The sequence below is a fragment of the Petromyzon marinus genome, chromosome 23 (genome assembly GCF_048934315.1).
Source record: "Petromyzon marinus isolate PM22_M1 ecotype Great Lakes invasive population chromosome 23, UKy_Petmar_22M1.pri1.0, whole genome shotgun sequence".
Taxonomy (NCBI): Eukaryota; Metazoa; Chordata; class Hyperoartia; order Petromyzontiformes; family Petromyzontidae; genus Petromyzon; species Petromyzon marinus.
Genome location: NC_133689.1, coordinates 19,440,331 through 19,454,482, shown reverse-complemented (window position 1 = coordinate 19,454,482; position 14,152 = coordinate 19,440,331). Strand labels below are relative to the sequence as shown.

The 14,152-nt window shown below is 50.1% G+C and overlaps 1 protein-coding gene across 1 annotated transcript; it reads left to right on the top strand.

The window, feature by feature from the left end:
- Window positions 1-22: 22 nt before the first annotated feature.
- Window positions 23-12,414, top strand: LOC142925706 (uncharacterized). Its single transcript, XM_076069087.1, has 3 exons — window positions 23-8,501; window positions 8,820-8,947; window positions 9,201-12,414. The coding sequence occupies exons 1-3, from the start codon at window positions 8,327-8,329 to the stop codon at window positions 9,558-9,560; spliced, it is 663 nt and encodes a 220-aa protein (XP_075925202.1). The 5' UTR covers window positions 23-8,326; the 3' UTR covers window positions 9,561-12,414.
- The last annotated feature ends 1,738 nt before the right edge of the window (window positions 12,415-14,152 follow it).

The following is a 14,152-nucleotide window of genomic DNA, read 5'->3' as shown; positions in this document are numbered from 1 at the left end:
CATAAACTGGCTGCTATGACAGGGTCTGTTGGGGTGCACCAATTTTAAGCACAATTTGAGGACACAGCATCACCATGTCATCTACACGCATTGCGTGTCACTCAGTGACACGGCTTTTGCAGTGGAAAAACAACCTGTCGCTGCCTGAGCCGCGCTGAGTTGACTTGGCACAGCAGTGGGCATAGTAACACACAGACCTGGCTGTCTTTGTCACTGCTAACATTGTCTACGTAATGGCCCTGTACGTTTATTTTAGGTCAAATTGACCAAGCTCAGATACCCACTCTAACAGCAGGGTGATTACTGGAGCCGGGACCACAGTGCAGTGGGTTTGCTCAACCAACCACAGAAAATACTCCCTGTCTAGGCTTACAGAGTATTGGGGGCAGCGAGTGCTCTTCGTGAACACTAATTAAGGCCGGAAAGGTACACCAGACGGTGATGTGGTGAGCACCACACCAAGCTGTGTTTGTCTCCCCATTGGTGATGTTAACAAACTGAACCAGGTATAAATATATGGTTGCGTCCATATAGGAAAAGTGTCATAGCATCACAAGTTTAATAGGGCATGGCTCTAAAGAAAGCTGTCTATGGTGTGGACCAATCAGTTTAAAAGACAATGCATATACTACCAGAGCATGTTTTTTGTTTGCATGTTCACCACAAGCATATATGGTTAATGCAGACATGATTCCTTGCAAAAGGTTTCAATTTGGTGTTATAACATCTTAACACTATTTTTATTGCCAGAAAGGCTAACATCTATTCTTATATATCAATGTTGCATGCCGATTTAAACTAGATACTTTACAACGTCAAAGTTTAGTTTGTTTAACCAGTTGAGAATTCAAGAGACCAGGATGTGTTCACTTTTTGTCAAGGAGCATAAACCATCACATGAGCTCCAGTCATCCTCGTAGTGGCTGTGCGAGGCGCACAGCCATTTGACTTATAAATTAAAAATAATCAGAACACACGATTGGACTTTGACTCGCGTGACGTGTTTTAATAAAGTAAAGTTAGTTGAAGTATTTAAGTAGTTAGGATATTTTATGGGGGAGGGTGAGGGGTGTATGGTTGTGTGTTGATGTGTTTGTGTGTTGATGTGTTTGTGTGTTGATGTGTTTATGTCTGTGTGTTGATGTGTTTGTGTTGATGAGTTTGTGTGTTGATTTGTGTCAGTGTGTTGATGTGTCTGTGTGTTGATGTGTTTGTGTGTGTGTTGATGTGTCTGTGTGTTGATGTGTTTGTGTGTCTGTGTGTTGGTGTGTGTGTTGATGTGTTTGTGTGTGTGTTGATGTGTCTGTGTGTTGATGTGTCTGTGTGTTGGTGTTGATGTGTCTGTGTGTTGATGTGTCAGTGTGTTGGTGTGTTTGTGTTGATGTGTCTGTGTGTTGATGTGTCTGTGTGTTGATGTGTCTGTGTGTTGATGTGTCTGTGTGTTGGTGTGTTTGTGTTTATGTGTCTGTGTGTTGATGTGTCTGTGTGTTGATGTGTCTGTGTGTTGATGTGTCTGTGTGTTGATGTGTTTGTGTTGATGTGTTTGTGTGTTGATGTGTCTGCGCTATAAACCCGGCGAGCCGAGTTCGATTCCCACTCGGGGCCAACACCGGTCCGCTTTTACGCCCTCCTCTAAGTCGACTCAGCCTCAAATGAGTGCCGAGTGCTGTGCGTAAACATCGCCACGAGGGAGACAAAGGCGGCCGGGCGTGCTTCTGGCCACCCACCCCCTCGTGTATAACGCTCCAGACACGTGTACAGTACAAACATCTCTCTCGAGTACAGACTACCATCGCTACTCATCATTTATAGACACAACAAAGACAAATATCCCCCGTGTAGCCTTAACAGACTGTAGGGGCAAGTGCTGTTAGCGAGCACCTATGAAGGCCGGAACGGTACACGAGGGGGTGGGTGGCCAGCACCACGCCCGACCGTCTTTGTCTCCCCAGTGGCGATGTTTACACACCACACCAGGTACTCATTTGAGGCTGAGTGGACCTAGGGGAGGCCCAGGACCGGTTCAGATAAAATCGTCACCGGTGTTGGCCGTGAGCGGGAATCGAACCCGGGTCGCCAGGTTCACAGCAACGCAACGCGCTAACCGCTACACGAACACACACACGAGAGCATTACGTGTACTAAGTTTGGTCCTATAATAACAATGACATAATAATGTCAATTATTTACTGAGCAAATCTTCACCGAGTCTCAAGATTGGTGTTTATGAGGCTCCTGTGTTGTGTGCCGCGTGGCCAATGCCTGCAGCTTTAATCTTCACGACTGTTTGAAGAATTATTCCGTGAGCGATCATTGATTTACTGGACGATCGTCACCCACACATACTTTGTACGCACGAGTTATTTATCTGCATGATACGTTATTGCAGAATTGTATTTTGAAGCTTTTGTTGTTGTTGAGTACGGTGCTGTACAGTGGGGATGGAGCGGTGGCACAGTGGTTGGCACACGGCGCTACAAATCCAAGCCGAGTTCGGTTCCCAACCACGGCGAACATCAGAGGCGACTGATATCTGAACCGGTCCTGGTCAACCCCCGCTACCTTCCGCTCTCCCAGCGTCACCGGCTCGCACTGGTGAAGTATGGTCAGACAACACCCGCCTATGCCCGATACGGCCTTCTTTGAACCATGTATTTTACAAAAAATATGTTAAGGCTAAAGCGGGGGTCTTTTGTCTTTGTGTGTGTCTATAAGACGAGCGTGTGATACACACACACAGGGTAACCTAATTTGTTTTATTTTAGTCATAAACGCACGAGGAGAATAATTTCTTGAAGAGATGATGGCATTTGGACAAGACGGATGATGGAACAGCAGCCAAAGAACGTGCCTGAGAATGCAACCTTTTTTATTTTACCAGGTTAGGCCCACTGAGCTGTACAGCTCGTTTTCGTAAGGGACCTGGCTGCAAATGTTAGCTCAACGAAGTGGCTTATCACGTGGACATTTATAGCAGCCAAATATTCTAAATGCATGTTTCTAAATGTGAAGGGGAAAACCAGAGGAAGCAAGTCATGTTATGAGTTACTGCACTGAACATTTACAACAATGACTAGTAATCGGTGTTATGTTCTTTCTCTGAATTTTTTTCATAAATAATATGGCGTCATTACATTTGGAAATCAATAATTAAGTGTTTCACTTTATTCGGAGGAAAAAAAATGCTTAAAATTACAACCTCAGGCAGCTCTAACAAAGTATTTTACTTTCAATTCTTATTTGGTTTTTATAACCTACCAGTTTCTTGTATATCATCATACAGTAAACGTGATATTCACTTTTTTTTCAAAATATGTGAATAGTTCATACTATTCCTTGGTTCTTTCGGTAAAGTCACGTAGATAGAAAAATAATAAAGTGAATAAAAAAATTTAAAATAAATAATAATTAAAACACTAATGTAGATTGTAGCCTGGTTCTTCATCGGAGTGAGTGTACTGGCAATCTATAATGTCGACTGGAGCCTGGTTATTAAGCTGGGTGAGTGTACTGGCAGTCTATAATGTAGACTGGAGCCTGGTTCTTTAAGTGATACAATTAAAAACAGGCACACTGCGTGACGCTTCCGCATGCGCGGGTGACATCACAGATGTGAAGTCACAGCTCACTTGCCGTGCAAAATATATCCATTATTGCGCCCCCCCCACCCCCCCAAAAAAAACAAAAGTCTATTTTTCTAATTTTTGCATTGTGTACAGTCTGGAAAGTACCCACATGGCACATTTCAAGTTGCATGTCGGGAAGTATGCTAAACATTTTGAACAGACACATATTTACAAATTTCCCTTTTATATATAGATAAACCCCAATGATCCGATCGAAATCCCTAATTTTACATGAAGTGCCACCCAACCCCCCCCCAAATGCTCCGCCATGACCAGAGTGCAAAGATAAAGGGCTGTAATTTTTTGTCAGTATGTGTGTATTTTTTCACGAGCTTTAACACCATTTTGTACATGCAGTAGAAAGTACAGTACAGCTTTTCCATGTTCAGATACTGTGTACAGATTTCACAAAATTTATGAAAATTCTGAAGCAGTGTCTTTAACATTTTCCTCCTAAATTTGCTCGTGAAGTTCAATTCAGCTCTCTATGAGAAGCCATCCAACACAGTCCAGCGACTGCAAGAACTGCTGCCTCCGCATTCCAGTGATCCAAGGTACTCCCCTTTTTACGTGCCACCTTCAGCTGCAAAAGCTGAGTCTGCATATCTGCCCAAAAGGAACCGTGGGCATTGCAGCACCCCTGATGGAAACAATTGCGTGCCTTTGAGACAATCGTGACTGAACCAGAGGTGGAGATGATCGTGCGTGGCGCTGGAGACGTCCAGCTTCAGCTGCTGTACCAGCTGCTCCATCTTCCTGATCTCCACCCGCAGCAGCTTATAGTCCAGCTCTGTGTAGCAGTCATGGCGCTGCTCCATTCGCTCCACGCGCACCGTCAGGTTCTGCAGCAGCGCCGTGTAGCGCACCAGCGTGGCGTGGTTCTCTGCCACCTGCAGGCGTAATTTCAATTACTGTCTACTTCAAACGCATGAACAACCCTTTATACAACATGTAATGGACTGTATTGCTATCGGTGCTGTACTGTAGTTTTACATGAAGTAGTATGATCTATACCAGATATGTTGGAAGGCTGTATCCTCAAACCATCCTTCAGGTCAGGAGCGCAGCCTGATTTAGCAGGAGCACTAACATTATAGAATTCTTAGTATTGGTTGAAATGCAATACTGTAGCACTGCCACCTGTAGGGGTAGTTTAAATATTATCTCCTTCCAATTCATTTCAATCGATCTTTTACACGTGTTGACTTAATATACAACCATTTTTATGAAATATACGGGACTGTGTTGTTGGCAGTCCTGTAGTCATATATATAAACTTATCATGATTATAACAGCACGGTTGGCCAAGGTACGGTGCGAAAGAAGTTCAACATGCATACATACTTACATTAGAAGGTTACTTCCTCAAGGAATCTTTGAGGATAGTCAGGTTAATGCATTCGCCTGGTATACAGGAGGTCATGGGTTCGATTTTGACCCCAACGCCTGCTGTATATTTGGAGACTGCATGTTCTTCCCGTGATCATGTGGATTTTTCTCCGGGTCCTCCGACTTTTCCCTCTACATTTAGAAATATGCGTTTAGAGTATTTGGTTGCGATACATTTCCACGTGATAATCCGCTTTGTTGGGCTAACATTTGTGGCCAGGTCGCTTCTAAAAAAGAGCTCTATAGCTCAGTGGGGCTCACCTGGTAAAATAAAAAAAGTTTTTTTTCATATTTTACAGAGAGTTAGGGGGAAGGGGTGTGTGGCACTCGTAGTCTGTTACCAGCAATGGGTCTCTATCGTAGCGCACTCCCGGTGTCTGCCCAGTGGTTGGTGGTGAATCTGTCAGGTTGCATTGCATTCTTAGTGAAAGGGGTGCAGCAGCCATTGTTAGAGTTTAAATCACTGATAGTGCTACTGAGACTACATACAACTGTCCTGGAAGTGTGTCAGAATCGGTGATCGATGGCACAGATTTGACCCCCAAGGGGTTGGCGTCGTCGCGTCTCGCAGGAGCCGTACCCACGTGACGATGGAGACGGGGCTCAAGTGCTGCTTCCTGAGCCTCAAGGTGCAGGACACCAACCTGGACCTGCAGAAGGAACATGATCGGAGTGAGCGCCAGCTGATCAGACGACGTGCTGGTACGCGCACCGCACCTTGCCGTTCGTTCTCCGGGTCCTCCAGTTTATTTCCCTCCCACATTTACAATCAACGTGCGTTTAAAGTATTTGGCAGCTATAAATGTCCACTTTGTAAGCCACTTTTGTTGAGTTGTGGCTTGTGGCCAGGTGAAATAAAAATAGCTTAGTTAAAAAAAAGTTATTTCGTTTTTAGAAGGATCAAATGTTTGCGTAACTGAACCCGGGTGATTGTCACTGGAAGTCTCTCAACTTGTCGGTTTGTAGCCGCCCAATGAGATGTGAATCACGCTTTGAACCCGCTAAAATGTGCGTAGAGCTCACATGCTCGCAAAACCTCCGAGAAAGAAACGTCTCGTTAGAAGAGTAACGTCACACAATGTTTAGAAAGAAAGTGTTACGCAGTCTAACACGTAGAAGGCTTTCGTGACCAATATTAATCATAGTAAAGGATTTTTGGGATAGACCGTGTGAATATAAATGTTTCATTAACCCACCACCACCCGACATGGCCAATTAGTAAGGTTTGTCACGTGAACAAAACGTGCCAAATAGTGACTACTTCAGCAGACTTGGTTTTGTTGTTTGTGTGTAAATCCGCAACGTTTACAATTCGAGTACTGTGACGTTTTCACCAGGTCATCGGGCGATTTGCCAGATCTAACCCAAAAACCTTTACGATGCGTCTGTCACGCATCCCTCGCGTGCAGCCGAGACGCTCGACTTGCAACCGTGCTCCCCGAGGTCCCGCCGCTGGCCCCGCGGCCTCTCAAGCGCTCGCACCCCCTCTGACCTCGGCGTGCAGGTGTCGCGCAAGGCCTACCTGGCGGGCGACGGGTTCATGTCGCTGGCCGTCAAGGAGCCCTTCCCCGTGCTGAGACGAGGCTCACGTTCCGCACCATGCAGCCAAGCGGCCTGCTCTTCTACTACTCCCTGCAAGTACCGGCCCGGCCTGAAGCCGGCCACACCACCCACCCCAGTATCAACGGTCGGTGACTCCTGTCACGTGTGACGCGCGGTGGCGGTGGTTGTGGTGGTAGTGGTGCGGTGGGGAGAGACTCACGGGGCAGCCCTCCAACGTGCAGCTCCTGCTGTGTGTGTGTGTGTGTGAGCAGCCCGGGCACCGGGCCCTTGACGCGGCTCACATCCCCCATCCATGTCTAAGTGAAGCACGTTGCCCTTCTTGATCACTGCAAACAATAATAAAAACAAAGACAAAAGGTCCCCCATACAGCCTTTAACACTCTTACCCAGGCTAATCGAGAGGTGACTGCGGGGAGTGGTACATCGTGGGGAGTGGTGGTGCAACGGTTAGCGCAATGCGCTACGAATCCGGCAACCTGAGTTCGATTGCCACTCACGGCCAACAGCAGTGACGATTATCTGATTTGGTCCTGGGCCTCTCCTAGGTTGACTTGGCCAAAAATGAGTATTTTTTGCAGTGTGTAAACATCGCCACTAGGAAGACAAAGGTGGTCGGGCATGGTGTTGGTAACTCACCCTCTTGTGTGCCGTGCTGACCTTCACAGGTGCTCGCGAACAGCACTCATCCCAACAGTCTGTGTGTGTGGGCAGGGTGAGATTCTGTCCGTCGCCCTCAAGAGGGGGCGGTGGTCCTGAAGACAAAGAGGACACCCTGCGGACCATGAGCGACGGATACAACGAAGGCTCCAACCATTTACCTCTTCGCTCTGTGCAACTCCTCCAGATGCCGCCTCGGTCTCCCCTGTCTTGGCCATAGGAACGTGGAATTTCCGTATTGCCACCGCAGGCTCTGGTTTGTTAGAAGAGACGAGCTCGATGCGTGTGCACCCCCCCTAGCGCGTGCGTGCATGTGTTCGTGTCACTTTGTCGTTCTTTCTTGCGCGTGTGCGTCTTTGCCTGCGTGTGTGTGCATCTGTGTCTCTCTGTGTGTGTCTGTACCTACGCGTATGCACATGTGCTTCTGTGTCTCTGCGTGTGTCTGTGTCTTTGCGTATGCGCATGTGCGTCTGTGTCTCTGCGTGTGTCTGCCTGCACGTATGCTCATATGCGTCTGTGTCTCTGCGTCTGTCTGCCTGCACGTATGTGCATGTGCGTCTGTCTCTGCGTGTGTCTGTGTCTACGCGTATGTGCATGTGCATCTGTGTCTCTGCGTGTGTCTGTGCCTACACGTATGCGCATGTGCGTCTGTGTCTCTGCGTGTGTCTGTGTCTACGCGTATGTGCATGTGCATCTGTGTCTCTGCAGCGCCGCGGGGACACGTGGCTATCACACTCGCGCGTCGTACAAAGTCATCGTCACCATCATCCTCAACATCATCGTCGATAGCATTGTCATTGTCGTCGTCAATATTGTCATCTTCAACACTTAGTCATCAGACATGGGTCCTGGCTATAAAAGTCTGGAATATCCACGACTGTCTTGGATCCATCCACAGAAATGATCCACCTCCTCCATTGTTCACACTTGGGCCAGACTTATGCTGGTAATTTAGTACGGTAATACAATAAACAGAGACAGGTGACTGTGTGACCGGTGGTGACCATGGCTGGTTGTGGTGGTGACTGGTGGTGACCGATGGTGACCGTGTGGCCAGGGTTCATCAGCGCGGCACCTGAGGCCCGTGCAGGATGGTGTGCCGGCGTGGCCCGGCGAGGGTGGCTGTGCGGGGCCGTGGGGGGGACACGCAGGGGGCGTGCGGGGGCAGGGGGGCAACAGTGCCGGTGCCGGAGCCACGCACGACCGCCTCTTGTGGGGGAAACGCATGCGCAGCGCGATCCACCGCAGCTGACGAAGTGTGGAAATGTACGTACGTGTGTTGAACTTCTTTGGCACCGTATGTAGCCAACCGTGCTTGTCCGAGGTGCAGGGAAAAAGACCAACAAACTGTACACAAAAAGCAGTTCTAAAGGAATGAGTTTTAGATCTACGTGGGTGAATGTTTATGTGGGAGTTTGTGTACGTGGGAGAGTGTGTGTGTGTGTGGGCGTATTTGTGAGTGTTTAAGCGGGTCACTTCTGAAAAAGAGCTATATAGCTCAGGACACCTTACCTGGTCAAATAAAAATAGTGTAGTTTTAATGTGTGAGCAACGTTGGCGGTGCCCTCTCTGTGCCTCTCACAGGCACCTCGCTGGAGCTGAAGACCGACGCCAACGGGTTGCTCGCGTACGCGTCCAGCGGCGGGGACGACGACGGGCGGCACCTGGACATGCACCTGGAGGCGCAGCCCTTGTCCCAGCAGCTGCTGATGGTGAATGCAGTCCGTTATTTGCAGATGTTACACATTGGAGCTCATTACTTACAACAGTCGAAACATCTCCCTTCTAGCCGTATAGACAGAGAAAGCAGTGTAGTGGGGGAGCCCTGTGGGCCTCGATGCTCATAGTGATCTGTACATCACTTTAGATGTGACATCGTGATGCGCCCCGGTTGTGTTTGCACCCCAGAGGTGGCAACCCCCCAGCGTGACGTTGCCCGCCGGTCCGCCGCTTCGTGTCGCGCAGGTGGAGGTGGTGGTGGGCCCCGAGGCTCACGGGGAGCTGAACGTGGACGGCTCGGCGGCGAAGGCCGCCCCGACACGCCGCAGGGGCCCGGAGTTCAGCCTGCGCTCCCCGCTCTACCTGGGTGGCGTCGCGAGCGGCACGGGCCGGCGACACCTGCAGGTAGAAAGCCGCCCACGTTCGTCGTGCTGTGTCGGGGCGTTTTGCCCGATTCGAGGGTTTTATTCTGAGTTTTGTTGCGATTTGTGCCGTCAGCGTCACTCCGTGAAACGGTGGACTGTCGCGATGGCGCCTCCGGCTGTGCCAGCACCGGACATCCACCTTCCCCCCCCGGGGCTGTGTCAAATGGCGCGGCTCGCCTGAGAGTTCCAAAGCGGAAATCTTATCCGATAACGTTCCCAATACGAGATGGGTTACATTGGTGACCCATCAAACCATAGGATTATTTACAAACCATGCCTGCTCTTCTTGTTGGCCCACCCATACTGGACATCTATGAAAAAGAGCCTCATAACTCATCACATTCCTCCTGCAGTCTAAATAAAGATTCTGCGTCTGATCTACAAGGGTCTGTACCAATCTGCCCCATCCTATCTTGCTGAGCAGTGCACAGCGCCGGCCTCAACAGGACCCCAAATCGACGCCGTCAATGATCCGCATCCCACGGTTACCCTGCTGCTCTGCTGCTACTGCTCCTGCTGCTCTTGCTGCTGCTGCTACTCCTGCTGCTGCTACTCCTGCTGCTCCTGCTGCTGCTCTTGCTGCTGCTGCTACTCCTGCTGCTGCTCCTGCTGCTGCTGCTCTTGCTGCTGCTGCTATTCCTGCTGCTGCTGCTCCTGCTGCTGCTCCTGCTGCTACTCCTGCTGCTACTCCTGCTGCTGCTCTTGCTGCTCCTGCTGCTACTCCTGCTGCTCCTGCTGCTGCTGCAGCTACTCCTGCTGCTCCAGCTACTCCAGCTACTCCAGCTGCTGCTGCTACTCCTGCTGCTCCTGCTCCTGCTGCTGCTACTCCTGCTGCTGCTACTCCTGCTGTTGCTCCTGTTCCCGTTCCCGCCCGCAAGCCTTGTGCGGCGATGCGGCCAGCGCAGTTTCGCCGGGAGTCTCCAAACCTGAGGAACTGGAGGCGGTCACCTGTGGGAGACGTTCCTCATCCATGCTTGAGTCTCAGACCAGTTTTGTTCGACACTTAAAGTGGCGCTGCTACTCCGTGTGAGCGGCGCGCATTTCCGATGGCACGGACTCGTAAGAGCACACGATCGCGAGCGCTCACGCTCGTTGACAGACTTATTGGTGTCTCTCGCAAAGCAGTGTGCCGCCCCCTGCTAGAGAATAGCCCGCGGAAGCGGATAATGCTGAACTAGTTCTGAGATACTTTTGTCCAAAGAATAAGGGGCAGCACTTTTCCACCCGCCCTTCCACGTGAGAATTATATTCACTTCCATAAGGCCACGATGCGGCTGATGAGATCTGTACAAATCCATACATTTATTTTTTACGTTAATCAAATACGTTAAGGAGAACGAATTGTCTGCTTATTTATCTTTGTTATGTTCTCCACAATGGCGCGCAAAGTTATTTTGTGTTATTAACAGTGGAGAGAGAGAGATCACATGTTCAAGGCCGAGTCTATGCCGGTGTTTGGTGTTGTTTGTATGTAGCTCTGTTTTGCGCTCGTAATGCATTTGTTTCCTGTCTTGCATTAGCGCGCTACGTGGCGCTGACGGTAGCCATGCGGGCCGAGAAGGAGGAGCGCCGTTCTATCGGGAGGCGTCGCGCGCCCCGGGTGTGCCGTCACCGCCCCCCCCACCCCAGGGCCGCTGGAGGGCCGGGCTGCGTGCGCGGGGCCCGGCTCAACGGAGCGTCCCTGGGGGAGCCAGCACGCCGCTTCGCCGTGACGCCCTGCACCTCCGCGCCCACGACGCCCGGCGTGTGCTTCTCGCACGAAGGAGGCCACGTGCTGCTGGGTGAGAGAGCCATGCCGGCATTGTCGTCCCCCCCGCTCCCTCGCCCCCAACCGAACATCAAATAATCTGTTTAAACGCACGTTTCTAAATGTGGAGGGAACAACTGTCCTTGCCCCGCAGTCCGATTATCGCGGTTGGCTACGTACGGAGCAAAAGAAGTTCAACCACGCGATGCAGCACAGCGAACCCCACGCAGGTGTCGTCATGCTGTCGCCTCGCCGCGTCACGACATGCAGCAGTGTCGTTATTTTGCTGTTATTGTTGCGGATATATTGTTTTTTTTATGTTTCACTTGTCAAAGTAAATTATGAATCGCTGCTTTGAACCTGGCGTTCCCGAGTCAAATTCATGGCCGTGGCCACCGCTCTATGAACCCGGCATTGTAAGTTGAATTCCTGGCTATGTCAAACGTTAGAGGAGAGCGATATCGGATATCGGAACCGGTCTGGGGCCTCCCCTAGGTTGGCTCGGCCTTAAACGAGCATCCGGTGCGGTGTGTAAAATATCAGCGCTGGGAATGTGTGGCTCTGGCCACACCGCCTCCTTGTGTGCTGTGACAACGTTTATAGACGCTCAATAACAGTGCTCGCCCCAACAGTTGTTGGTATCACTGCACTTTTTTGCCACCCATCGAACGGAGACGGTCAACACATCGCGTGCGTTCAAATGCACTTCTGCGGCCGTCTGGAACGCTCTTCCTTCCGATATTAGGAAGCCAATGGAGCTATGCACTTATAAATTATCTAGATTGACGAATTCATAATAAAGGTTTTTTGGGTTAGATCGCGTTTATTTATAAATGTGTCGTAACCCTCCACCACCCGACACGGCCAATCAGCAAAAAAAGGTGTCACGTTGACAAAAAGACAAATAATTCACTACTTTAGCCCACCGGTGTGTTGAAGAGCGAATCCACATTTACAGTTTGAGTACGACGTTTCGCTGGTAAATACAACCAGCATCATCGGGCAATTCGCCAGAATGGTAAAGCCCTCCCTTGCTCCCGGTTTTATATAGAGCAGCAGGGTGACGTCATCACTTAACTCATATCAGGTGCAGTGATTAGAGGCGGAGGGGGGGGGTATTGTAATTATATGATCGATTAGTAATCAGTCATTGGTTATGATTAGTAATGAGTTGTAGATTAGTAATTCTTTAAATCAAAATGTAATGTGTATTATTTAATTATACGCTTCCAGGCCGCACTAAGCCTGTAGCTGTCAGAGCGATTAAAGTTATTCTTGTTCCTCTCAATTTCAATGGATTCTCTAATTAGTCTTTGCCAGTAATAATTAGTTTTACACAACACTGCAACATTGTCAAAATCAATTGAGTGTCCTTGTTGACAAGCATGTTCTGCCACTGCCGACAGTTGTGTTTGAGATAATTTAATATTTCTCTTATGTTCTTTAAGTCTTACGCTGATGTTACGTCCCGTCTGTCCAATGTAGCAGCTGCCACATAAACAATTAATCCGATATACACCTTCTGTTGACTCTCACCCCTACAACATTCACGCTCACTCCTGCAACATCCACGCTCACACCTGCAACATCCACACTCACGTCGCCAACATCCACACTCACCCCAACACCATCCACGCCCACCCCAACCCCATTCACTCTCACCCCTACAACATCCACGCTCACTCCTACACCATCCATGCTCACCTTCACAACCTCCACGCTCACCCCCTACACCATCTACGCTCACTCCTACATCATCCATGCTCACCTTTACAACGTCCATGCTCACCCCTACACCATCCACGCTCACCCCTACAATAGCCACGCTCACCCTTACACCATCCACGCTCGCCTCTACAACATCCACGCTCACCCCTACACTATCCACGCTCACCACTACACCATCCACGCTTTCCCCTATACCATCCACACTCACATCTACACCGTCCATGCTCACTCATACAACATCCACTCTCACCCCTACACCATCCACGCTCACCCCTACAACATCCACGCTCACTCCTGCAACATCCACGCTCACCCCTACACCATCCACGCTCACCCCTACACCATCCACGCTCACCTCTCCAACATCCACGCCCACCCCAACCCCATCCACTCTCACCCCTACAATATCCACTCTCACTTCTACACCATCCACACTCACCTTTGCAACCTCCACGCTCACCTTTACAACCTCCACGCTCACCCTCTACACCATCTACGCTCACTCCTGCAACATCCACTCTCACCCCTACAACATCCACGCTCACCCCTACACCATCCACGCTCACCCCTACACCATCCACGCTCACTCTTACACCAGCCACGCTCACTCCTACACCAGCCACGCTCACACCTTCACCATCCAAGCTCAACCCTATACCATCCACGCTCACCCCTACAATAGCCACGCTCACCCGTACACCATCCACGCTCACCTCTACAACATCCACACTCACCCCTACCCCATCCACGCTCACCCCTACAACATTCACGCTCACTCCTGCAACATCCACGCTCACCCCTGCAACATCCATGCTCACCTCGCCAACATCCACACTCACCCCAACACCATCCATGCCCACCCCAACCCCATTCACTCTCACCCCTACAACATCCACGCTCACTCCTACACCATCCATGCTCACCTTTACAACCTCCATGCTCACCTTTACAACCTCCACGCTCACCCCCTACACCATCTACGCTCACTCCTACATCATCCATGCTCACCTTTACAACGTCCACGCTCACCCCTACACCATCCACCCTCACCCCTACACCATCTCCGTTTACTCCTACAACACCCACGCTCACTCCTGCCACATCCACGCTCACCCCTACACCATCCACGCTCACCCCTACACCATCCACACTCACCCCTTAAACATCCACACTCTCTCATACAAAATCCACGCTCACTCCTGCAACATCCACACTCACCCCTACACCATCCACGCTCACCCCTACAATAGCTACGCTCACTCCTACACCATCCACGCTCACCCCTACACCATCGACGC